The sequence below is a fragment of the Jaculus jaculus genome, chromosome 18 (assembly GCF_020740685.1).
Source record: "Jaculus jaculus isolate mJacJac1 chromosome 18, mJacJac1.mat.Y.cur, whole genome shotgun sequence".
Lineage (NCBI taxonomy): Eukaryota > Metazoa > Chordata > Mammalia > Rodentia > Dipodidae > Jaculus > Jaculus jaculus.
In genome coordinates this window covers 25,351,222-25,378,519 of record NC_059119.1, presented here as the reverse complement: position 1 = coordinate 25,378,519, position 27,298 = coordinate 25,351,222, and the positions used below count along the sequence as shown (strand labels likewise).

Genomic DNA, 27,298 nt, shown 5'->3' with positions numbered 1-27,298 from the left:
AGATAAGAAAATTGCAAAAAAAAAAAAAAAAAAGCTATCATCTATTACAGCAGTTTCTTTTTCACTAAATGTTCTAATATTAGTTGTAATTTACTTAGGAGAGCCCTAAGCATGTCATATATGTTGAGGGATTTAATTCTCGTCAGAATGGTGTCCATTTTATAATTTTATATCCAGTAGCATGTAGGCCCAAAGGTGTTAAACAACTTATCTGCACTTACACAGCTGGCAAATCATGCAGCTGGGATTCAAATCCATGCAGTTAGACTCTGAAACAGCCCAGGGCTGCCTCTGTTTTGTCCTGGACATTTCCCTCAGCAATCAGTGTTCTTTTGAAGCACCATATTAGCAGAAAGATAATATTCTGTCACCTAATAATACCATTTACCTACCTGATTCTCACGTTTTGGGCATTTAGATAGTTTCCAGTTTATTCTAGTTTAACAGTATTACTCTGAAAAAAAAATAAATCTTTGCATAAGCATCTCTTCAGCAACAGAGAAATTCTATAGGATAAATCCCAAAGGGTAGAACCACTGCATATGCAGATTTTTAGAAGCATTCAATTCCCACCAAATTGCCATTCCAGAAATATCATGCCAGCCCACACTCCTACCAGCAAGCTGTAAAATTATCCTTTTTCTTTGCAGATGGTGTAGGGTTTTACTATTGCCTCTTGTGATTTGGCACGGTGCACAATGCAGTGTTACCATAGCCAGGGCTCAGGCTGTGTCTGGCCATGTACTTGCACTGTAAGAACATGGCCAGAGGAGCTGAGACTTAACAAGCGGAGCTCTGTCTCGTGGAGGTGAATGGGTGGATGCAAGGGAAAGCAGTGAGGGTGCCAGGTGGGTGGTTCAGTTGGGTTGGATGTCCTTAAGCCTCCCCAGGGATGGCGCAGACACTGTGTTCTCCCTTCCCCTTTGTGTGCAAAGCCAGAGAAAAACAAGTATTGTCATTCATATGTGGTTTGTCACCAGCATCCTCCCCTGGGAAAAGATCCAAGGGCACAGACACCAGTCTGCCCTCCTTCCGTGAGAGCTCAAGCCAGGCAGAGAAGAAAGCACAGGCCTCTGTGGCAACAGCTGTAACCCACCCAGGTTGACTTGGTTCCACTGGTCATTATCTGAGCTTATTTGGGACAAGTCGCTTTATTATTCTGAGCCTTGGTTTCTTCATCTACAAAAGGGGATAGATGCTCTGCCCTTACATATTGAAGTACTGGGCTGCTAAAGGCCCTGGCACTCAGATGATGCCCCACACCCAGCCGAGACCTGGCACTATACACACCTGGCTTCCTTCACCACCTCATTCCAGTATTTGTGGCTGGTGTTGGCAGTACCAGCATTCTTGGCAGGAGGGGGGATATATAGTTGCTTGCCTCTTTCTCAAAACATTTAGGATGGCACAGAAAAGTGTAATGAGGCTCTTTTCTCAAAGGCTGAAGGCTCTGAAATTTTGTACTCCAAGTGAGCTCCAGAAAGGTCCAAAGCAATGGGACAATGAAAGACAGAGCAATCTCATTTTATTACCAGTGTGAGACAAGGGAGAGCCAGCGAGTTACCACTGCTGCAGCTCACTTGTGGCTGTCTTTATAGTGCCCAACCTTCCTTTAGCAATATTGGCTTATCATTTTATGCCAAATGTTAGAAAGGGTGTCCAGAGTACTGGGCCAGGCAGCCTCTTGATCTCTATTCCTTCCCATTTGCAGCTCTCCAGTATACAGACAGATTGGGAAGGGAATCTACATCTGGGATGGACATGGATTTTGTTTGCTAAGATGCTTGATGGGAGATGAGCCAGAGGTCCCTACACCTGCTGTTGTGTGACATTCTGCCTATAGATGTCTGGATGTCCTTTGGCTGGCAAAGATATTCTGCCTCCTTTCTTGAATATCCTCACATCTGTTTTTATAATGTCTGTGCCAATGTTTTTTGTTGGTTTATTTTTTCTAAATATTTTCTGTTTTTAAGAAAAGAAAGAAATGTTTAGAAGTGGGACACGATGTCAGGGAGAGTTTCCAAAGTGCCTTAAGGCTATGTATACAGTTCTTTAGTCCTTTTAATTAGTGTGTTGCATAAATCTCATCATATTTATAAACTCTAATTTGTTATTCCCCTAGCATTGAACACTTAAACTGCTTGCATGTTTGCCTTGTCATCAGCTCTACACTTGAGAGATTTGTCACGTCTTGGAGATACATTTGAGTTATTTTTAGGTTAAATTCAATTTGTCTGGATAAGTAGCTTTAAATGTTCATGTTACATGTTGTTGCATTGCTTTTCAAAATGTTGTGCCTTCCTCCAGTGCCAATGGCTGTACAAGATAATCCCATTTTGCCAGAGCATCACCAACACTGAGTACTATTGATGGACAATCATATCGTAGAAAATGCTAAAATGTATTTCTAGGCTCTATCAATTTAGGATATCTGCTTGCTATCCCTTCTGCAGCATTTGGAAGAAGTCTGAACTTACATCCCAGGACCCTGAAGCTAGTCCTCAAGGGTTTTCTAGGCTCACAGGAACCTGGGAAGCTGAGTATTGGTGCACAATTGGTGCTTTACATAGATATATGAGACACAAGGCTCTATTAGTGACCCTGTCTATAGCCCATCTTTGTAACAGCTACATGACAGTAGCCCAGCTTTATGAGAGCCACATGACACATATAAATCAGTAGTGAGAACTGGCCAGATGAAGGTAATTAAACACAGTATATAGGTGGAATCTAGTGTTTGGTTTGGTTTGGTTTTAATAGCAGAACACAGGGCAATGGGTTTACTTTTCTTTTTTAGGCCTTATGGAATATCGTCAACACTGTTTATAAACAGCTCACTTCCTGTCATGCCTGCTCTCAGACGTTGTCTTCTCTAAAAATCCCACAGCTGCCTGGGAAGCAGGGAGAGAAACAGACCAGAAAATACAAAGAAGAAAATGTTGATAAGAACAGGAAATGTCAAAAAAAAAAAAAAGAAAAAAGAAAGAAAGAAAGAAAAGAGAAAAAGCAATGAAATTAAAAATCTGTTGGGATACTTAGTAAAGGGACTCTAGGACACTGCAAGTAGTTAGTAGTTAGCTGGTCTCACCTTCTCTGTGAGACCCAGCCAATGGTGCATAGTTGAGAGCAGGTTCAATTCTGCCTCCAGTCTTCATAAGAACTTTAAAACATTCTCTATAGAAAGAGGAGGTAGGTTAATATAAATACGAAGTTGATAATGTCCCCTAGTGTGAAATGGAGCTGAAGGGATAGACAATGAAAAGCTAGGATAGACATACTCTTCCAAAGAGGCCAGAGACTTAACAAGAGGTTGGGGTCCAGAGGATGTAACAATTTGAGAGCAGGCTGGGGAGAAACGCTGAGAGATAATGTGTAAGTTACAGTCACATTTATGTGACCACAAGACCTGACAGAAGTGACTTAAAGGAGTTCATTTTGTTAAAGTTCATTTTGTCTCAGGTTCAGTTCTCCATGGAAGGGAAGTCACGATGGAGCTGTGCGGTTCGTTGGTAGGGGCCACATAGTAGAAGCTGTTCACATCATGGTGAACCCAGGAGCAAACAGTAAGGCAGCCAGGGGCTGGGCATGAACTTCAAAGGCCTATTGCTAGTGACCAAAGTCTTCCAACCAGTCTGCACCTCCCAAAGGTTCCAAAATCTCCTAAAATATCACCACAAGCTTGGGAACAAATGTTCAAAATATGAGCCTGCAAGAGATTTCACATTCAAACTGTAATATCCAAGAAAAGAGGAGGTGAGCTTGTGATGGAAAGGACAAGAAAGAGAGGAAGTTCTCAGCTCTCCTAGGTATATTGGACATTTTGCTATGTTGAGTGTCTTTGACACGAGATAGCTAAGCTTTTGGACAAGGAGCACAGAACAAGGATGTGGATTGTTAGTTATTAAGGGCCATGTGGAGCTGACCCTGCAAGTATATCTTAGATATTTATATGCAGGAAGCTCACAAGAAGAGGCAACAAGGGAGGAATCTACATAAGGTCAGCAGAGCTGTAATGGGGTGGGTTGGATTATTTTGTTTTGTTTATTTATTTATTTATTTATTTATTTGAGATAAAGGGGGAGAGAAATAGGCAGAGGGGAGAAATGGGTGTGCCAAGGCCTTCAGCCACTGCAAACGAACTCCAGATGCATGTGCCCCCTTGACCATCTGGCTTATGTGGGTGCTGGGGAATCGAACCTGGGTCCTTTGGCTTTGCAGGTCAGTGCCTTAACCACTAAGCAATCTCTTGGGTTAATTTCTTACAGTTGCACGTGAAATGTTCTTGATTCATGGTCTGACTGAATATGGCTTCTGTCTCTTACATCCTCTGGGCCAAACAGGAAAGAATAGAGATTTGATTTGCAAAGTTCAGAATGTTCTCTTGGATATTCTGCCAGGTGTTGGGCTGAGAGAGGTGGGCTATCGGACTGTAGTATGCCGAGAAGGGATACAAAGATGTTGAGAACAAGGTATAGGCTATATAGAGAGACCCTATATGTGGCCTGTTTCTCCACTGTGGAAGATCCTGAACTGGTCCCATTAAAATAAGGGACATGTCACTTTCCACAAGTCCTTCTGTTCTAGCACCGTTGGTTAGATTAGGGTTCTAGCCGCATGCTTCCTCAAGTAAACACAAAAAATACAGTGGTCGTCAGTTTCGTTGATAGTTACAAAGGGAGGGGCATTGGGTGTCTATGGTCACCCAGCAGGCCAAGAAGGAGATTTCTCCTTTACCCTGTTGTCTGGATAACTGGAGAAGCAGGCAGTGGAAACTGGGGCACAGCCAGCATGAATTCTGGATGCTACACCCTCCACAGTTTAGTCCAGCAAGGCTGCAAATACAGGTTCTCCCCTCCAGCTGAGCTGAGCTCACCTGCCCGTGTGCCCACACTGCAGCCACAGTGTGGCTTAAAGGCATCCGGGTGTGTCACATCCAAGTGGCCATGGTGGTGAGCTTTTCCCAGAGTCAGTTTCCAGTTGGCCTGAGCCAGCTTATTTCCATTTCTTTTCCTTCTTACGACATCCCTTGAAAGGTAGAAATGAAGCTGATCTTAATTCTTCCTTCAACATGACATGCCCTTTTGAAATCGTACAAATAACAGTGTCTGATTGTCATGTTGAATTGCGAGCATGGATGTGAAATGCTCTGCGGTCTGACTAAAGCCAAATATTAGGTCATAAGTCAACATTCTGCTGAGAAAGTTGGTTACTAAGAGGTTGAAAATTTATATCTTTTCATGAGAAACCTTGTTTGCCAGCAGGAAAAAAAAAATTCAAAGCCTGTTATCTTCCTATGTGGACAGAGAGAAAGATGTGTATAATTTTGTAGCCTGGGTCAGAGTCGTTTAAGACTTCTGGAATTGGATTGGCTGAGGAGTGGGGCTTTGGTGTGATATTGGAATTGCTCCCTGAGGTGAAAGGCAATGGGTGGCACAGGTGTGTGTCATCTCTGACAAGGTGGCAGATTGCCATTGTAGGAGGTCACCCAGTTGTCCACAAATCCTTTCAATGGAAAGAATCTGACAAGGAAATGGGATGTATTGGGTCATGGTCACATAGGATCTTGAAATAAGATAAAAATCCTCCTAGTGACGCTGGTGTGTTTCTGTTATCTCAACTCTTGGAAGGCTGAGGGAGAAGGATCATGAGTTCAATGCCAAACTTGGGCTAAATAAGACCTTATCACTATCCCCTTAAGTCCACCCTTTTTCCTTCTCTTAGAGTCTCTTCCTAGCTTCCTGGCCTCTCTGCTACCGAGTTTTATTCCAACTTACATACAAGTCCAAACATTAGTAGCCGGGATCCACATATGAGAGATAACACATGCTAACTTGGTTTTCTGGGCCAGGGTTACCGCGCAAAGTATAATCCTTTCCAGGCCCATCCATTACATTGTTCTTCGTATGTAACTTAAATAAGGAGCATTAACTAGTCAGTGTTGGCTTCTGTAGATCAGAGAATGCTAGGAGAGGTTGATATAGAGTCTCCTTGTCAGAGGACCATTTAGAGGTTTGCCTCAAATGCTGCAGTTGAGATGTCTCACTTCTTAAAATTAACATAGTCAAACAAGCCTGATGAACTTCACGGTGATTTGGATTCTTTCTTTTTTTTTTCTTTTTTTTTTCAGGCAAAGAAGGGGAACTACGCCTTTCTTTGGGACGTGGCTGTGGTGGAGTACGCAGCCCTGACAGACGATGACTGCTCGGTGACTGTCATTAGCAACAGCATCAGCAGCAAGGGCTATGGGATTGCCCTGCAGCATGGCAGCCCCTACAGGGACCTCTTCTCCCAAAGGTAGGCACAGTCAACAAGACAATGCCGGCAGCCTTGGAACTGCAGCCACTAGGGTAGGAGGACAGCCTCCTCTTGCAACACAAGAGCTAGCATGAACACACTTGTTTCTTCCTAGGTACCACTATAGGCTCCTTCCCACCTTCACCGGGACCCTGAACAGTCCTTCCGTGAAGAGATGTGCATGTCTTCCCACACAGGCACATATCATGAACAGAGCTGTAATGTGCACAGGCAATGTCATCCCAGGGTGTAAATGTTGTAGGGGTGACATTCTCAGGGTGCTGGGAGTGGAGGAAGCCACCTAACTGTATCTAGGAGACCCAGGATGACTTCTCAGAGATCATGATCCCTAAGGCATATTGTTGGAGTAAGAGTTCATCAGATAAATGAAGAATGAATAGAATCTTAGAGAGGCCTAACAATCACATATAAAGATAAAGGTTTATTCAAAGTGGCCATCATCAGTGTGTCATCTTTTTTATATACTTTATTTATTTATGGGAGAGAGAGAGAGAGAAAATGTGCATGCCAGGACCTCCAGCCACTGCAAACGAACTCCAGATGCGTGTGCCCCCTTGTGCATCTGGCTTATGTGGGTCCTGGAGAGTTGAACCAGGATCCTTTGGCTTTGCCATGTCTCCAGCCCCAGTGTGTCATCTTAAAGTAATGGGCTCACACAAGAAGAACGTCTCCACGTTCACGTGCCCATGACCCTAGGGGCTAAAGAATTTAGACCAGGGGTTTCCTGGCTGAAGAGATACTGCCTGCTGGGGTGAGGAATGGACCTAGCCCTCTGCTGGAAAGAGAGGCTAGACACTCATTACCTGCCTTCCCCTACCCATCCAAGTCAGAAGAGTTTCTAGGTTGCCAAAGTATCTTCTGAAAAATCAATCCTCGTTTCTGCTAATTAACACTTGGGAATACTCATGCACGCCGGAGGGAAAAGGAAGTGAGGACTGGGTGAGAAGGTTTCAGCCTTGACCAAGCACCCACCACCAGAAAGGAATGCAGCATGTCTACTTTGCATTTAAATTTAGCTTAGTTTCGCAACTGCTGGTAAGTCCATCCCTGGAGCACTCTTGGCTCTGGGCCCTTGGGCATGATCACGCTAACACGTGCTCCCTCCAGAAACTTGCACAACTTCCTCAGCATGATGCTCTGCTCATCCTACTCCCAATTTCAGCCGTAAGTCCTCCTCCTTTGATCAGTGAGTGACCTGGCCTTGGTTAGCGGGAGCGGAATTGAAGGACAGGGGTAACATTGGTACCCTCTCTCTCATAGCCCATTTATCAGCACGGACTCCCGTCCTCAAGTATGTCTAGCCTGGTGTCTTCTTCTTGCACGTGTCTGTGAGGTAGAATCCTGTTGAATGAAAGAGGGTAGAATTTCAGACCCAGTGAAGAAGCGATTTGGGGAGGCTCTGTCTTGGTCCATCAAACTCCAAGATGTGGCAGGAATATCAATGTGAAAATGCCTATTCAGTGCAAGGAGTAACTCCTAGTTGTCTGGTTTACATATGAATTCAAACACTGAGGACTATCCAAGTAGAGGCAGGAATGCCCTTAAAGACCATCTATTATCTATCTGCGAGCTCAGGAAATAATCACCCGTGGTTATTCATCTGGCTGCTGACAGACAGGGAGCGGAATGTGTATCTCCTGAGCTCCAATGCTGGGCCTGTGGTCATAATAGCTTACAATCTCTCTCCTCTTCCTCCTAGACTGGCTCATTCTGCTCCTAATCACCCATGCCTCGGCCCCATCATGGAGGCTGAGGAGGAGGGATTGCAACTAGTCCAGCCAGCGTCTTATTTGGAAAACTTGGTACAGGGTTAGGACCAGTAAAGACATCTTGGGGTTTTCTCTAGAATTTCATCAAGTATAAGTTTTATTCCCTGTAGCAGAGGGCAGGGATAAGAGAGGAGGAGTTGGTGGCTCAATGGCTCACACCAAAGATGTGGAGAAAAGCTGGCTTTGCTCCAGGGTACAGAACACGCAGTTCTTGAACTTTACACAAGTTGGTTTCCCTAGATGGGAGGCACAGCGGGATGGCACAGACCATCAGCCCAAGAGCATCTCTGTGGAGCAGATGGTAAGGCAGCCCATGGGCCAACACAGTAGCAGCACCCCACACAGCTAATGGGACCAAAGACAATGCTCATGGGATCACCAGGGTCCTGAGAGGGGAGGTGAGAGCCCCATGTTCTGCTACCGCTCAGTTAACCTACCACAAGTCTTCATAAATTGAGCATCAATGCACTGGAGAGAGAAGAAAGCAGACATTGACTGGGAAGCTTGGATTGTCTGATGGAGTCAGGGCAGCCGCGGTGGTTGGGGAAACTCCAGTTAGATCAGAAGAATGTATGAAAGTCCTTATCTCAGAGAAGATAGAAATGAGCAGGGGGCTTTCTGGGTAGAGAAAGAGCTAAATATTCTTTATGTGACTCCAGAAACAGTACACCAAGAACCATCTTGTGAGCCCAAGGTTCCAGAGAGGGAGGCTAGCTCTGGAACAATTGTAGCTTGCGGTGTGTTGACTTAATGACTGTGAAATCTCCCGTGCAGATCCCCCCTTGGGAATATTGTGGTTTCTTCCCTGTTTCCCAGTGCTCAACATAAATAAAAGTGGTTACTCCAGCTTTCATGCCCCACGAGAAGTAATTGATTTCCTCTTAACTTTGAGCAGAAGGCTGTGTGTTCAGTGGGCTGTGCAGGTCTCCTGCAAGATGGTCATGTGCCTCTATGGTGCAGCCTGCCTTGAGCATTCCCAACAGACAGGTGTCTACTGTGGGGGGAATATTCAGACCTCTGCTAATTTACTGCTATCAATGGCTCTAGAAAGATCTGCATTGCATGGTGAAAGCAGCATTGGGAGCTTTGCTTAGCTCGAACATGCCTCTGAGTGAAAGGGTATCGTTCTGGGCCTCATGAGCTATGCCATTTGTCGATAAAGGGTCCATGGATAAATCACAAGTCAGGGCCTTACGTCAAGCTTCTGTAACTACATTTTCCTTCATTCTGGATGCAAAGCTCTTCCCCTGCTTTGGAATATGCCAGGGTAAAGGTAGTTGTGTGTGTTAGATGTTATGTGCTGTAACAAGTTTGCAGACCACAGCATGCAGAGTGGGCACTCAATAAATGTTTAGCAACTTAATAGCCATTTATTGAGCACCTACTGTGTAGCAGGCTCCATGCCTATTGAATAAAGGAAAGCACCTGCAATTATATCTGTCTGGAAAATAGAGCAACTGGCTTCAGGAAGTGGCTATTATCGCTCTGGCTTCCTCGTAAGCAGGAGTATGGGTTATTATGGTGTACATTAGTTCAGCCTCGTTCTAGAAGATATTTTGTGTCTGTGACTTGTTTTTTTTTTCCCCCTATTGCTTCCATATTTACATTTCTTACTTGGTTTGTTTATTTTTGTTTTATCCTGTGTTTTCTTATAAATTGTCTCCCATTCATCCTGGAACAAGACTGGCCCTAAAAGAGGCATACAATTATAGAGGAAAAGAAAGGCCAGGAAAGAAAGTCAGCAAATTTAAGCAGCCTGCTTGATGTTCCCCAAGAACCGTAAGGGCATATGACCCCATGGTCTGTCCAGGGCTTCACCCTGCCCATAGGCCAGAACCTAACCTTTGGCGAATAGCCTTTTGTTCTATAAAGAGCAAGGCCTCTCCAGTCAGAATGGTACAGATCTGAGGAGAAGCCTTGACACTTTCTAATTGCAACTTTGGGCAAGTCATACAGACTTCTGAGCTTCAGAAAGTAAACAGGAATAGAAAAGGTGCTTTAGACTGGCAGAAGGATTCAGGCAGTGGCAATCATTTGGCCCTACTGTGTTGCTAGTAAGAAGTCACCCACTTGAAGACTGGCTTAAGAAAGTTGCTGGTCAAAATGGCCATCTGCTTGTGACCTCCTTTTATGGAGTTGTTATTCCTTGCTTGGTTTTGCGCTAAAGGCCTCTGATGCATGTGCCTTCAATATCAGAGTTTAGTGATAAGAGAGCTAAGGTCAAGAGGTTCCAAGTCTAGATTTGAACTAATGTTTGTCAGTTAGAGCCAATGTCCACATGTCTCCATGGCAAGCCAACAGTTGTGCCGCTAGCCTTCTCCAGGGTCCTGAAATCCTGCATCATTACACAGCAGTTCCTGTAGCTTATAGAAATCCCATCCAGCTCACCCCTGCTGGCCGATACTTCGTGAAAGTCAGTGCACAGTGCACAGGCCGGGCAGCTTCCCCAGCCTGACAAGAGCCATGTGCGGGTATGACAGAGAAACTGCAACTGACCAGTTAACCATGAGTTTTGCCATCTGGGAGAGCTACGATGCTCCGAGGCATTCTTACAAATGCACTTATTGGGAAGACAGAGTCCCTCCATGCACAGTGACATCCTAAGTCTTGTGGGCCTCTCAGTGTTCTAGTCTTTCTCCAGACACTATTATGGCATGATCTTCTCATGGCTATTTCACTTTTTTTGGCTTTCATTGTTCAGTAAATGCATTTGTGCATTTATTGGTGGAATAAGTGTATCTGCTGGTAGCCATTTGTGTGGGCTCCAGGCTTGTATATGGAAATGATGTAAGGAAAGCAGAGCCCCTGCCCCAAAGCCACTGACCTATTCATCAGGTGAGAATCTGAAATCTGTCGGAAAGATGTGGATGTTGAGGTCTAAGAGGGCATGTACCTCATCCAATGAACCACAGATGGAATCTGGTGCCTCCAAAGCCTGCTCTTAGCCCCAAGCCAGGTTCTTTCCAGCCAGTAAGAGGTGATGCTGTGCTGGGGGCCAAGATGCTGGTATGTTCATGGACCCCTATGAGCTCTCATCTTTGGTCTCTCCTAAGCTCGGTCCAGGGCAGAGACAGCAATCACCCACGTTGAGCCTCAGCTGGTGAAGGACTGCTACCATTTAGCTGTACACACAAGAGCCCAGGGAGGTCACTGTTGTGAGCTGAATATATCTCCATAGATCAGACTCAAAGTGTCTCATCAAATGGAAACCTTTCATGTTGGGCATCTGGAAGCTACCTATCTCTTACTACTGGCTGGCTACCGTGGGGTCCTGGGTTGCAGAGGAGATCCACATAGTGCCACAGCGATAGAAGCCACACTCCACTCTTACCCTGTCAGAGCCCGTATCTCAGCTCCAATTTCATCTTCTTCATCTCAGACCTCCATCCTCACTTGCCACTTGGCAGCTTCCCTGGCCGCATTGCACCTGCTTAGCCACGATGAGCCCCTGTCCAAACACTGATGCCAGTCCCAAAGGTAGCCAGCCCTGCCAGGCTCCAAGTGATTTTGGAGAAGGTATTCTACCAAACTCTGCCTCCATTTATTTCTCTTTAAAAAATGAGAAAAAGTACTAACCACGTCGAAACACTGACATGACTCGACACTTACTTTTAAGCACTTAGGATAGATACTTCCTGTCTCCCAGAAGCTGCAAGACCACTGTGACCTGCTGTATGATTACTCATTTTTCTGGGCTCATGTCTCACTCTTCCATGAGTGCTTCCTTAAGTCTCCAGCTTAAGTCACCCATACTTGTGCCCATTTTCAGGCGCCTCTGTCTTGAGTTCTGAACGTTGCAGGATCTGCACTGACAATGATTGCTCTCATTGTCTCAAGACTGCTGTCTGTGTCCCTGGGACACAAGCTCAGCAGCACTGAGCCTCATACTTACAGTGAGGAAGCTTCTCAAATCAAATGAATTAATGAAGGGCTGCGTGGATCCTGCTGGAAGAGACAGATGTAGAACAGACAAGAATGCCCACGACTTCATTTATGACTTCGGATGTTTATGCAGTTTTGGAATATTTGCACAGGCACACTGATCTACCTTAGGAATGAGGCCAGAGTGTAAGAGTGAAATTCACTGCTGTGTCATGTGCATCATATATGTACACTCTGAATGTAATGTTATGCATTATTGTAAATAAGTTTGGGTGTGAAACAAAGTTGGTGTTCATTGAACGAGAAAAGAACCGGTGTGGGATTTTCCACTTGCGGCATCAGTGTGGGTGCTGAAAAAGTTTCAGATCTTGAAGTATTGGAATTCCAGATTATTGGAATCGGAATGTTCTAACTACAGACATTGAAGTTTGGAAGATTTTTTTTTAAAGCATTTTTGTAACCAGGGGCATCCTAGGTCCACATTCTGGGTGTTTGCCTACTGCATTTCTGTGTTTTCCCCGTTTTATTGTGAGTGCTTCCTGCACATGATTCATCACTGGACCTTGTCCAACACCAGTGCAGTGGGGTGGGAGAGGACGGAAGGAATGTGGGGCTAGGAGAGAGACAAAACCTGATCCGCATTTTGGGAAGGGCATTCCAGCTACAGGGTACACAGTGAATTGCAGGGGAAGCTGAGACAGAGAGCCACTATGATGGTTCAAGGTTGCCATGGTATGGCCAGCCTAGGCTGGGCAGGGGGCCAGGACCATGGCTAAGTGGATGAGATCAGTAGCTATGGCTCACCTGCGGTGTATCTTACAGGATCCTGGAGCTACAAGACACAGGGGACCTGGATGTGCTCAAGCAGAAGTGGTGGCCACATACAGGCCGCTGTGACCTCACCAGCCATTCTAGCACCCAGACCGACGGCAAATCCCTCAAGCTACATAGCTTTGCTGGGGTCTTCTGCATCCTGGCCATTGGCCTTCTCCTTGCCTGCCTGGTGGCTGCCCTGGAATTATGGTGGAACAGCAATCGATGCCACCAGGAGACCCCCAAAGAGGTTGGTACCCTGGGTCTTACCACAGCCTAGAGGCGGGGGTCCTCTTGGTCACTTCTGGGGTGGGTGGTTTTCTTGCAGTTGCTGTTGACCTGAGTCGTCTTGTCTGGACACAGCAGTGTTTGCTATTGGGGGATTGTGTCATGGTTTCATTTTGTTGTTTATAAAGGGAGTGATAAAATGTAGGGTATGTTTTCATGTTTGAACAAAGTACTGAGGGGCCAATCATGGCCACTAAAGTCCTGTATTTATCTATAGAGCAGGTACAGCGTGGGCAGCGCCAGAGAGCCCTTCCCTACCCTGCCCCGCTCATGTGCCTCCACCCTGACCTGGAGAGACCACCTGTAGGGTAAGAGAGGAGCCCGCATTCCTTCCCTGCTCTTTGACCTCTCACCCGGAGCCACAGGCCCTGTGCCCTAGAGAGTGAGGGGTCCCTGCCCCTCCCATCATCCCTTCCTCCCTCTTCCCCTTATCCTTACAGGGCCCAGCCTCGCCCACTATCCTCCCAGTGTATACCCCTCAGAGGATATTGGCACTTTATCCAGGCCCCAGGCTCTGGACGCTTCTCTCCTTGTGTGTGTGTGCCAACCACTTGGTCTCTCAACACTTCTTTCTCATCAGTTGTCTGTTCTTCTCCAAGCTCAGTTTTTACTTTCTTTGGAAATGAGCGTTTTAAAGACAGTTCTCCTAAAAGAGGGTGACGAGGAATATCACTCAGAGATGATTATTCTCAGCCCACACAAACCTGCATACAGGCTTTTGTGACACAATCTTGGCCACCCCATCCACTGTCTGTCACTGCCTGCCACACACACCTTAGCTATGTGAGGAACCTCTGCTTACAGATCTTGCTGGGGCGAATGGAGATAAATCTCAAACAGAAAGCTGTGAAGCAACCAACAGCTTGTCCAAAAAAAAAAAAAAAAGCTCCTTTTTTTTTTCTTCTTTATTGCCTGTCTTTGTGTTTACTGGAGGCTCAGCTGACACATGACAAATTCATAAAACAGCTTCAGATGTAGGGAGTGAAGGCAAACTAAAGTGGGTAGCCAAAAGAAGCCAGCAGCAGGAGGAAAGAGCTGACCATTCTGCTCAGCCTGGTGCCTCTGAACAGCAGGGTTGGCTCTGTCTCTGAGATCCGCTGTGATAGGCTGGCCACACCCTTACCCATCAGCCTTTAAGAAAGCCTTGGCAAGGGCAATGGCCGCCCCTGCATCCTTCGGTGGCTCTCTACTTATGCCATGCAGTAAGCTCTATCATCCAACTTCCCTCTCCCAGAAAGGAGGACACTGCTGAGGCACAAAGTACTTTGGTGACATGCATTTTCCCCTCCTGCCTTTTAATATCTCCATGGAAGGGAAGAATAAGGCCTGGTCCCATCATTGCCTCAGTGGCCATCTTGTCACTCCTAGGTCACAGAGGAAAACAAGGAATCACTTTGTGGAAAACTCACTGAAATGAACAGCTAATGACTCCACTACATATATAAAATCTCCACTGAGAAGGGACCATGACTATACACATACACACACACGCGCATGCACGCATATATAATCTCCACTGAGAAGGGACTGTGACTTGTTCTGAGTAGATTTAAAGAAGAATCCCACATGCCCTGTGCAGCTTCATATTTTGGCTCCCTCTCTGCCAGTCTGTCTGCATAGAAGCATCTCCAGGAAGGCAGGGTGGGATGGATCCAGAGCCACTCAGTAGGAACAGGGAGAGGGTAGGTGGATTGGCACCCACATTATACGCCAAGGCTGTGTTTGCTATCCTCTGTCAGCCACCCGATTTCCTCATTGCAAGTACCCCTTGGATCAGGGGAGCAGGGGAGGGTCTCCAGTTGGGTACACTTTATGCTGTTGTGGAGGTGGCTTTCCTGACTGGCATAAGCAAAGATGTGGGCTCAAGGTCATGCCTGTAACACATCACCTGTGTGCCAAGTGCAGGGGAGGCTGTGTTTTGAACTGAGTGGCCTTGTCTGCTTTTAGTCTTAACTTATTTGAGGGAGGATTGAGGCAATAAGAGGCCAGGAGACTAAGAGATGACCAAACCAGCCTGGCAGACACTACCCCTTTCTTGCCAGCATCTCATCTTCCTTTCTGACTTCTGCATCAATCCAAGGTCTCAGGTACCAAAGAATGAATGTGCTGGTTCCGTGTTTTAAGATGCAGGTCTCCTTGCCCCAGCCACAGCGGGCTTTCAGGGAGGAGTGAGCACTTGATAGAGAGACTGGGAGGAATTGTGATACCTGATGTTCATGCTTCCCATTCTGGTGTGGCTCAGGAGAGCTGCCTGGAACTATCGCATCCTTTACTGAACATTTCCAATTTTCAAATGTGGTCTGTCCCACCTACCTCCCAGCTTCCTTTAGCAGTTTTATCTATGGGTCCTCCCCTCAGAGTACAGGCCTCCTCATGGGCAGCTGAGCAGCCAAAGCAGAGCTCACCATCTCCATCTTATTCACCAGGCTCTCCAGAAGTGGCCTGTGAGAACCACTTGTCTGCAGAGGCCCAACCGAGATAGCACCTGGTGGATAGGCGTGATGCTTAGTGAAGGTCCCCCCCACCGCCCGCATGCGCAGTGGGGGTGGGGCATTGGGATGTTAATATGGACAGTTGAGAAATTGTAGACATCCCAGAGCTGGAGATAAAATGTGAAGTTTCCATTCAGGTTACCAGAAAGTCAGAGAATGAGGAAGATGCTGACATACGAGGCTCAAGTAGCAAGCCGAGCCTGCCCCCAAAGCCTCAAGGCCAGGGTGAGGAGTTCGGACAAGGGACAGGTCTGAAATTATGTTATTTTAGAAGGATATCTTGAAAACCTTGGGGAAATAATGATGGTGATGCTGGTGGCCCATGTTTTATGCATCAGTGCTGCAATTAGGTGAGGGTGTCTGGTGACTCTTTGAATATTTCATTTGGGGGCATTGGCTGCATTTCTTAAGAGTCAGAAACTTGTCTTTGGGTAGAGCCCAAGCTGTGTTTAATGGCTTGTGCTGCAATGTCTTCAGAGTTTAGACACCTACTTGGGGAAGAGTAGTAATGTGCGTTCAACCCCTCAATATTCATGTGCGTTCTGAGCTCATATTTTTTTTCCTGAAGAATCAGACAATTATGTAGTTACCCAATGCAGGTGAGTGCACCAAGTTCTCAGAATGCAGTAAAGAGCCACCCGCTGGATTTATGGGGGATGAGGAACCATTGCTGCAAGGATGAAATATTCATGAAATAAAGATGAGGATTGCACTAATGGGAGCTGACGTGAGGATTGAGACATGAATCATCCATCATGAGGCTGGAAGTCGCAATTCTTGTCACTTCCTGCCTCTCCTGCCTTCCCCTTCCCTCCCCTGTGTTTCCGAGGCTGACGGGATAGTGGAGACCAGGGTGACTGGGAGGCAAGTGGCAGAGTAGCAAGTGCCCTTCTGTTCTGGCCAGTGCCCGCCCCTCGGTGCTGCTTCCCATGGGAGATTGGATCTTAGGGGTCCTCACTTCCACCTTACATTCTTTCTCTGCCTTCACGCCCGTGCTGGGTAAATTACATTCTGTCTTCTGGCCTCTCTTCAACAACACTCGAGGAAGACTTCCTTGTTGCTAGGAGGAGTGGGAGAAAGTCCGAAGTCACTGGGTCAGAGCTAGCAAGTGAACGATGCATCTGCCTTCATGCCAGGCAGAGACAGGTTTGTCTCGGAACAAGAGCACTGGCCTTTCTACCAGGTGCGTGCAGTATGATGAGCTCATCCCCGGCATTTCCCAGAGTGCTTTGCGAAAGGAGGTTATGACTCGCCTTTCTTCCATGGAGCATTAACTCTTTCGTGGGTTTTCTCTTCTGCTGAAAAATGGAGTCTGGCCAAACAGCTGTGCTATTGAGATCAGGCAGCTCGAGCCATGTTCTAATACTTAGCTCACCAAGAAGACACAGAACACTCACATAGTATCTTAGAACCATGTGCTCGAGAAAGCCTTCCCTTACCTGCGGCCACTGCCCTCCGCTCTTGTTGCCGGTGACTATTCACCTGCCTGTTTCTGTTTCACGTCTACCAGTTCCTCCCACCTCTGTGTTCCCCTCACTTTGCCCACTCTCTTCAGCAAGGGAGCTCTCTCTTGTTAAGGGGTGATGAACACAGTCGAAGTACTGAGCATCTTCTCTGTGCCAAGAACTAGGGATGAATGCTGTATCAAGAACATTAGCTCATCCAGTAGTAGGGCTCCAACATATTTATTGAATGAATAAAGCAACCTGGGATTTTATAAAGAAACTGTTACTCGTGTTATATTGCTGTGTAGCCATTGCAGCTGGTTCAGTGACTTTCAGTTCTGGCTTCACATCAGAGGTGATTAATATTGGAGCTTTTTAGAAATACATATGCATGGACTTGGTTTTCCAGAGGGTCGTATTGAGGAGATCTGGGAAAACTATAATTTATGTAGTCTCCACGCTTGTTTCTGATATCCTGCCGAAGATTTAAAACAAACAAATAAACAACAACAACAACAAAAAACCCCTTCTTCTGCTAGCTTTCAGCCAAGGTGCAACTGGCACTGTGGAATAACACCCACGTTTGGCAGTCACGTAGACGCGAGTCCTGATCCTGAGGCTTTCCTTGTCGTGGAGTTGTGTGTCCTTTAGCAAGTCATCTCACTCCGAGCCTCAGTTTACTCCTTTGTCTTGCTGCTCCCACCGGTGATGCATAGTGCTTGCTTGTCCCCTCTCCCTGCCCTGCCCAGCAAAATCTGTGAGTTGAACAGAACTGGTCCTCATGATGTTCACTTCACCGTATTGACCTTCACCCATTTTGCTTTGGCCCAATCCTTACTCTGAGGTGCCAGCCCAGCTCCTAGCCACACTGAAGGAGACTATGTTGGTGGCATGCTCCCAGCAATTGGGTGTCATTCAACACCTGGTTGGTCTCAGTGGTAACAGAACACTGCCAACAGCCATCCGGGTCAGTCCCTTGGTCCTAGTTTTGTTCCTGCCCAACTTAAAATGGGAGCTGTTGGGCTTTAAACAAAGTCAGCTCTAACGAGCCCCACGTGTAACAGGCTGTTACATAGATGATAGTTTAGTTAATTACCATTTTTCCAATACACTGTATTATTTCCACGTTGGCGAACAGCGGCTTAATTACGGAACTTTATCTCTTCAAGACAATGCCTGAGAGAGGTTCCTTGGTAACCTCTGTTGCTGCATCTGTTGCCATGCTTAATACAGGGTGAGGAATGCAGAGCTGGAACCCAGCCTGCTCATAGATGAACACAGTCAATGAATTTTATGTCATATTCAGGGGCATTTGACTAGGTCAGTTACCTATGGTAGATTAATGAAGGCAGCTGTAAGTTTCCAGGTCTCTTTCCACAGCTGTCATTACCTGGCTCAACACCGAAACCTTCGGATAATGAGAATGTAAACTGATGTAGTTCACATAAAAAAAGCCCATTATTTGAATTTGCATAACATTCTAGAATGCACCATTTTGTCTGAAAGATGGATAATTATTCAAATCACTCCTGCCTCTTTCCCTGGGTAAGCTGATTACTTCTGCCTCTTCTTTCCTTGACCAGAGATGCAGGAGGTACAGTCAGACATGACCTTGTATGTGCTAAGTCTGTGACCCTAGTGATACAAGAAGACGAAGCTTCCAGGGTCCTAAACAAGTGGGCTGGCATTGTGTTGCTCAGCTCTGACTCCCATGCTCAGCACCAGGGGCAGGCAGCTTTAAGGCTGCTGAGAGTCTAAGGAAATCTAGCTGCATTCATTTTCCACAGTGCTCAGGACTCTTTTGTGCCAGCTCTACCCATCTTCTTGGGCAGTTAACCTAGTACAGGAGGCTCCTGATGGTCCCCTCACCTCCCAGGGTTTCTCTTGCTGTTGACACTACTGGAATAATGGGGTTTGAATAGAAAGCAGTCCCGCTGGTGTGGGGAGTTTGGATCCTTGATAACTATTTGGTGTGGGAAGCTCCCTATGGAAAATTTGTTCAATTGGTGTGGACATTTTCTGTGTGTCCTGATGTGGAGAGGTTAAAGGCTAATGGATAGCCACGACTGGGAGTCGATTGATACTACATGATTTTGCACTACTTAGAACCAATTTGTCCATCTTTAATTTGAGGTAAGGAAAAACTATGTGGGTTTAAGAACCTATTTATTCAAGCCCTTTCCTTTAGAAATACTGACCCAAAGGTAATTGCCCACTACCTTGGTTGGTCTTTATTGTAGGTGCTTTGATGGTAGCTGCTCACAGAGGCTGTCCTCACAGCTGTACTGAAGCAGGCTTGCTGCCTGTGATCTGCCTCCATCACAATCCACTGCCTCCACTTTCTGTGCCTTGTGCCACCATGGTGAAGGCATGTACCTAGGATACTTCCCTGGCTCACATTTTTCTCCAAAGGATTTTCGTTGTCCTCTCTTCTACCCAAGTAGGTTTATTTCTCTGTCTCTCTGCTGCATTCTTGGTCCGGAAGTTATCCTTTTTCTGTCTCCGACCCCTAATAAAACACGGTCTCCTGAACACCTATCCTGGGCCCAGTGTTTGACTCTGAACTAAAGAGCCAGGCTTTCTGTTCCACCTTTCAGAATCCAGAGTGAACACAGCTGGAACTGAGACGCTTGCTTCCTATGTGCTACAAATTAGTTCACTCTATAAATTATGTCTGTCCATCTCTAGTTGAAGCTTTACAGTCCTTGGCGGGGGTGGGGGGAGTACAAAAAGGAGGAAAAGCCAAGGTCATACAACTAATCAGTTTTCCAATATCCTCAGTACAACACAACCTGTTGATCAGTTCCCCTTCCATGAAAATCACAGGCTCTGCAGTGAGAGCTGCCAGCTGGTCCAGCCTTTGCTGGCTACAGAAAAGGGAAGGAGTCTTCTTAAACCCTGAAGAGCATCTGAAATTCTCACTCAGTGTACTCCATGTCTCCAGCTTCCAGGCTGTCCTGTGCCCTTTGTACCTCTTTGAGAGAAACTTGCTTGTGGCTGAAGACACTCACCAGCGCAATTGTGCCACTGACTTTGGCTGATGAACATCAAGAGGCTATATTGTGTAACAGGAGCTACTCATGGAGCCAGAGAGATGGCCCAGAAGTTAAAGGCCTCTTGCTTGCAAATCCTGATGGCCTAGGTTCAGTTCCCCGGGACCCACACAAAGGCACATGCACAAAGCGGAGCATGAGTCTGGAGTTGGTTTGCAGCAGCAGGAGGCCCTGGCATGCCCATTCTCCCCCCGCCCCCCACCCATGTTTTAAAGAAAACTAGAAGCTACTCAGGAGCACATGGCAGCCATGAGCATGCTGAAGGTGCAGGTTTGGTGGCAGGCAGAGCCCTGACTTGTTCAGAGGTTCGGGGAGGAGCTCCAGCGCAGAACGGAGAGTTGAGCGGAGCACTACTGCTACTTAAGGAAATACCAGCTACTCCCTGAATCCGTGTCTCTGATCAGGACGCAGACTTAGTCTGTTCACCTTGTTTGGCCTTCATCCCCTTCACTAGTAAGAAGGTCACTTACCAAACTCAGTAGTGCAGATAGTAAACCCCCCCCAAGCAAATAACTCCCCAAAGTAAGGAAATCATGGGCTTCTTCAAGGCATTAATGCCTAGTGACTCAAAGATGCTAGTGCCCCCAAGTAATAGGTAGGAAATACTATTCTAAAAGTTTTACATGCAAAACCAAAGCAGACAAAAACACACAATGGGGGAAAAGTTGCACAGACATGGCTCAACTGTGGTATAAGGTAATTAAGAAAAGAACTGAAATTTGATTAGTTAAATATACAGATAGTCTTCAATTTACTGTGGTCAACTGATGTTTTTTGTTGCTTGTTTTTTTTTTTTTTTCTTCCACCTTTACCGTGGTACCACAGCAGTACACATTCAATGGGAACTGTTCTTCTAATTTCCATCTTTTCCTGAGCAAGCACTGTGTGGTCCCATCCCCTGACAATGCTGGACGGCAGGAGTGAGCCACAGTTCCCTGGGAGGCACAGGATCATAAGCAGAACTTGTCAGTGCTCTACAGTGTGCTATGCTGTGAAGTGGGGTGCCCAATGGGCTAGGTCGAGTAGATGCATTGTTGACTTATGGTGATTTTGATCTTGCAGTGACACTTTTGGAATTTAAGTTCCTAAACCGAGGAGCATTATAGCGGTTACCTTCACATTGCTGGGGCAAAGCACATGACAGGAAGCGGCTTATGAAAGGAAAGGGCTTACTTTGGCTTACAGTTTCAGGGGAAGCCTCATCATGGTGTGCAGAGCAGGATAGGAGCAGACATCTGGGTATCACATCTTGTCTCATCAGCTTGTAAGAGGCAACAAGAATGAACTGAGCTACGAACACACAATAAGGCTGAACAAATAAACTTCAAGGCCCACCCCCAGCAACACACTTTCTCCAAGGCTCCATCTCCCAAAGGCTCTGCCAGCTTGGGATCAAATATGAGGCCCTATGTTCCCTAGGACAGAGAGATTTCTTCGTGATCAAGGCACTTGCCTGTGAAGACTAAGGTCTCATGTTTCACTCTCCAGGTTTCACGTAAGCCAGATGCACAGTGATGCAAGTGTGCAAGATTGCTCACGCACACACTAGGGGGGCATGCACATCTGGAAATTGGCTGCAGTGGCTGAAGACCCTGGTGTACCAATTCTCATTCATTCTCTCTGTCTCTCTAATGAGCGCATTAAAACAAAAAGGTCAATCCCAAATATACAAGGCTATCATGGACATTTTACATCTAAACCTCCACAAGCATCTTTAGCTTACAAACTTTTGAAGGTGTTGTATTCCAGGCTCAATCTTCTATTTTAACACATAGCACAAGTCACCAAGAGATAGTCTTTTCTCAGAGATGGTCTTAAGCACCAACCAGCTGAGCTATGTGGATTCTGATCACTGGACTCCCAGGCTCTTCCTTAGGGCCTGGCTAGTCATCTCCATCTGATACCAAGCTGGATTCCAAAGTATTTCCTCACCCTCAAATCAGTGTGTGTTCTTATCATCTGATTTCCTCCTGGCCTGAAATGAGTCTTCCATTGTCTTATGGAAGTTGTCAGTTTTCTTGTCCCAGGAGAGGTTCTGAGAATGACAGTAAGTGTCTCACCAGAAAGAAGACAAGCACTGTGTGTCAGCTATGAAGTCATAAGGGCAGACAGAAGTGATTCCCCCCCACCCCCATGTTGGGAAAGGAACGAGTTACAGGTTCTTTAGTTTTTGATCCACTAAAATGATGAATTGAGTCTTCCTTGGGTCGACCACTGGTAGGGTTGTGTTTTATAAATAAGCTTTGATGCAAAGTTTGTTTTTTTTTTTTTCCTGGCAGGTGTCATGGGTGGGCGTGGGCAGGGATATCAGCATCCATCATCTGACCTGGCATATTGTTACCCTGGGGTCAACAATGAATACTTCAGTTTCTAACCTCCAGCAGCTGTGTGGCTTCCCCCCCCACACACACAGCTGCTCTGTCAGTGTACTCTTCCCTGCAGGGAACAGAGGGAGCGGGTGACATCTTCCTTTAGCTCTCAAGCAGTGGGAACACCTTGGTTCATTCTAACATTGAAGGCATTATCATCAGCTTACTTGAAAAGCATAACACTAGCCTGCTTTGTTTCCTCTCTTGAGTACATAAGTAAGCCAAGCAGTCTTCTCTTACGCCAGTGCATGGGAGGCACTATCAAGGGTGAGGAACACTTAACCTGGGCAACCTCAAGCCCTCCTTGATACCCAGGAGTCAGCAGAACATGAAGAGCCCCTCTCCTCCCTGTCCCCTCTCCTCATCCCTACCCAGAAACCCATACCCCATTAGCCAGATAGGGACATGTCCCCTGCTGGGGTGGCCTGGAGACGCTGTACAGAGAGAACACAGGTTACAGGGTGGGGCAAGGCCGCTCTCCCGCTGCAGGTTTCAGGACATCCCTAACATTCATGGATGGGGCTCCTGACTGGTTAGGCCATGAGGCCGTGGGTCCTTCCTGATCCTGAGCCTCCTTTTATGCAGGACAGAGGAGGCCAAATCAAGCCTTTGAGGGGAGTGAACCCAAGTGGCAAATGTACTGTGCCTGTTAGGGCATTGAGGACCATTTTCTCTGCTCTCCTGAGGCTCTAGTTATCTCCTGTCTCTGCCAGCTCTTCAAAGCATCGTGTCACAAGGTTGCCTCCGAGTATGTCCGTGATTCTGAGGCTGCCTATGCCTGCTGGCAGGATCTTGGCTATATGAGCACTAGTGTCCCAGATTACGGATTCCCCAGATAGCAGAGGATTGGCCATCCAACGAGGGGAGCTGGGAGCAGTGGGTGGGGATACTCTGTCTGGCAGGCCGAACTGGCCTGGTGCCTCCCAGTGCCCAGAGTGTGCAGCGAGCTGGGCACAGCGTGCTCTCAGAACTGGCTCTGACCTCCCTGTGCTTTCTCTCCAGGACAAAGAGGTGCATCTGGAGCAGGTGCATCGGCGTATAAACAGTCTCATGGATGAAGACATTGCCCACAAGCAAATTTCCCCAGCGTCCATTGAGCTCTCAGCCCTGGAGATGGGGGGCCTGGCTCCCAGCCAAACCTTGGAGCCCACACGGGAGTACCAGAACACGCAGCTCTCGGTCAGCACCTTTCTGCCTGAGCAGAGCAGCCATGGCACCAGCCGGACACTGTCATCAGGGCCCAGCAGCAACCTGCCACTGCCACTCAGCAGTTCTGCCACCATGCCCTCCATTCAGTGCAAACACAGGTCACCCAACGGGGGGCTGTTCCGACAGAGCCCTGTGAAGACCCCCATCCCTATGTCCTTCCAGCCGGTGCCTGGAGGCGTCCTTCCAGAAGCCCTGGACACTTCCCACGGCACTTCCATCTGACCGCGTCGCCTGCCCTCCTGCCCGTCCACCTACCCACCCACCCGACCAGCAGAGCTTTTTAATACAAGAAAATAACGACCCAGACCACACACACACACACACAGATACACACAGAGACTCTTTCATTTTTCTTGTACATATGTGTAAATAATGAAAGAATGGAGTGGGGTAAAAGTGTATTTTGAATATTCCCAATTTTCGAAGTCAGTAAAAAAAAAAAAAAAACACAAAAACTGTATGAATGACTTTGTAAATTTTGTTCTATATGAATAAAAGCAAATTACTTGTGATCATTCTGAAGTACCAAAGGGACCCCCGTTTCTGGGCCTTCCTGAGGGCAGGAAGGATGATCCAATAAGGAGCCCTGCCTGCTGGGGACAAGGAGGACAAAGCCCCGAATGCTGCCTGCTGCTGTGTCCACGTCTCATTCCTTTGCACACAGTCCCTCATTCTTCCTTGTGTACCCTCCAGTAGATGACGAGAGTGCACAGCCCATGTTCACTGGGCTCACCGGGTACCTGATGTATAGGGTGATCTGTTCCCATGTATGTGGCAGTCCTGGTCAAGCTGCATCAAGACACTGAACCCATGATGCATCACACTGTCTAGTGTGCAGCCGCTCCTGGGCCCAGAGAAGCTGCCTAGACTGAGGTCACCATTTCTGTGTGCTTTCACGTAGGCGTGTCCTCATAGTGCACAGTGAGTCGTCTTAAAAGATTAAAATAAACCAGGGAGAGGAAGACTAGTTACTTGAATGTGGGTGAGAAGAGGAGTGTGTTGTCAGCTATGCAGGGAGTAGAAGCTTCGTGGCTTTAGGTGCTGGTGATGCTGTTCTGGAAGGTTGTGGGACCTTGCTGGGGGAAGCATATCACTGCGGGTGAGCTTTGAGGTGTTTTTAGCTTGCCTCATAAGCTACTCACTCTCCCTCTCTCTCATTCTTTCTCTCTCTGCCTCCTCCATGCAAACGTGACACAGGCCCACCATGTCTTCCCTGACATGATCAACTCTACCCTGTAACACTTTAGGCCAAATTAAACTTTTCCTTCCATTAAAAAAAAATTAGGCTTCCATTAGAAGGACATGGGGGGGGGGGTCTCCAGGTGATGGGGAAGACTGGAGAAAAGAGAAACGAGGCCAGGTAGGAAGAAGGCTTGTTTCTTTGTAGGGAGGAGTAGCTTTGTAATGTGACAATAGCTGTCTTCCCCTAGGGAAGCTACCTATAATCCCCAAGTAAAGACATGTCTCTGGGTATTTCATCCTTCATGAAGCCAGCCAAATAGAGTCAAACTCTAGCGCTTGGCCTCATCCAAAGCTGATTCCTCTCTCTAGATCAGGAGGCTTCGAGTAGTGAGTGATCCAGTCCCTAGGAGAGGCTATGCAGACTGTAAGCTTACATCCTTTGAGATCCTCAGGGCTTTGCCTGAGCTGGAAAACTTGCTCAGAAATCCTGTTCCCTAAGATTTGGACAACCAAAAGTCCTCCTCTCCCCCTTTTTGCCATTCTGGGGATTAAACTTTTGAAGCAAAGAACAATTAGGACTTGAGTAATCAGAGGGACCCGAGCTATGCCCCTTCAGTCACTTGCTCTGAATACCAAGGTGATGCTAACCTCCCAAACTGCTGGGCTGATGAACCAAACCCATAACCAATGGGTGTGGCTATGGCACTTCTGCCCCTATCAGAAATCAGGGTATTGAGAGCCTAGGTTTATGGATAAGGAGAGATACAACATCCTCTCTATTGCTCCCTGCCTATCCTTGCTGAGTTACTCGAGAAATGTATTCATGAGGCTTTCCCAGGATTGATTTCTTTCCAAATATCTCTAGTGACATGATTGAAGAGTAAAGACTGACTACTTCACAGTTAGCTGAAAGCACACTGGGGAAGAGAGCATTTATAATTACGTTATTTATCTTTGGATACTGGGGATGGTCTGATGTTAGTGCTTCTTCAAGTGTTCCAGTAACATCTCTAGTCAGTTTGTGGAGCTTGGAGTCAGCGCTGCATGCCAAAGCCTGGGTTGGCTAACTATCACCCTAAGGATCAGAAAACTGTTATTCCATCAATACTTTGGGAGACCTGTTCTGGATGGTCAGGGTTTTTTTTATTCATATAAATAATCACACTATTAAAAAAATATGGTCTCCCTGCCTTATCTTATATCCACGTCTGATTTATTTTTCCCCCCAGAGATGACCTGTTGTCTTTGGTATGCCATGGATGTGGATGTGTTCTTGGATGTCTTTGCTTAGAATGTGTCAGGAAATGAGAAAGATGGAGAGGAGGGAGGGAGGGGAGGAGGGAGAGAGAGAGCGGGGGGAACATTATCTTTGTGGGGGAAAGCCTTTGATACCACTTGGTATTAATCTTCACTATGTTTATGTCATTTGAATTTCCTACTCATGGCATAACGGGAAATGGTTGATACCCAAGCAAGTTCTCCAAGAGGAAAACCAACAACAAAAACCAGAATCTTTCCAACTCTGATCTCTGTGTCAGCTCAGAATGTATCTTTTTCATGCTTTTCTCTGTGGATTTATAACTCTGTTTAGACTCTTCCATACATTTTAGGTATATTTTGTGCCTTCAGACACTGCAAATAATAATCAGCATTTGGATTAAAGTTGTTTAATAAAACGTGTCTGCTCCCTATACTCTTATTCTCTGGACTGGAGAAGTACAGTCTGATTGGGTGTGCTGCAGCCATGGCCTGAGTTCTATTGGCAGGCACAGTAGTTGGAGCACCTTCATTCCAGGTGGGTCTTAGGTATAGCAGGGACATGCACTGTTTTCCAGTGTGTATCTAAAGTCCACTGACATCAGCCAGCAGAGAGTGGGAGGCTGGGTGGCAACTCCATGCTTATCAAGTTCTTAGGAGGCTCTTGGGGAGTATAATTCGCAGAACATAATAATCATTATTTCCCATCTCTGTGTTCTCTCTGGCATCAGGTCCAACTCACTCCTGTATACTTACTTCTCACATTTTGACTTAATGAACATTTGGCCTTTGCAGGGTCTGTGTATCTCTTTCTTTCAAGGACATGCCCCATACTTGACCATCTCCTTGGCCAAAATTCCTCATTCTTTTCTTCCCAGATGTGTGTGCCCCAAGCCCCATCTACATCATCTCAATGTGTCTTCCAATTCCTGGAACCTTAGGAGAAGACAGCACTTTTGTCAGCCTTGGGGTGTCAGGCTGAGTTGAGGAGGTTGTTTTTCATGATAAATATCTGAAGACCAAAGGTGAGCGTCCAGTTTTTGTTTTTACACCTATGTACTGATAGTGGGCTTTTCCAATGTTGGGGGAAAGCTCCTCACACTGGAAATGGGGCAGGCGGAAACTTCTCAGGTTTATCAGGACCAATGGGATAGATAGGAGCAGCCTCAGGCACCCTCCAAAGCACTCTCTTCTCTTAAAAAAAAAAAAAAAAAAAAAAAAAAG

At 46.6% G+C, this 27,298-nt stretch overlaps 1 protein-coding gene across 2 annotated transcripts in view; it reads left to right on the top strand.

Moving 5' to 3' along the window:
- The window catches only part of Grid1 (glutamate ionotropic receptor delta type subunit 1), a 796,332-nt gene extending 772,241 nt beyond the window's left edge, over positions 1-24,091 (top strand). The window contains exons 14-17 of one of the 2 annotated variants that reach the window (XM_045137810.1): positions 6,128-6,294; positions 12,789-13,029; positions 13,285-13,375; positions 23,429-23,565. In XM_045137810.1, coding sequence (XP_044993745.1) covers positions 6,128-6,294; positions 12,789-13,029; positions 13,285-13,374 — 498 coding nt within the window. In that variant the 3' untranslated portion in view covers position 13,375; positions 23,429-23,565. Of the gene's footprint in view, positions 1-6,127; positions 6,295-12,788; positions 13,030-13,284; positions 13,376-23,428 lie in introns of both variants that reach the window. The other variant, XM_004658009.3, reaches the window with a different exon arrangement.
- Positions 24,092-27,298: the final 3,207 nt, after the last annotated feature.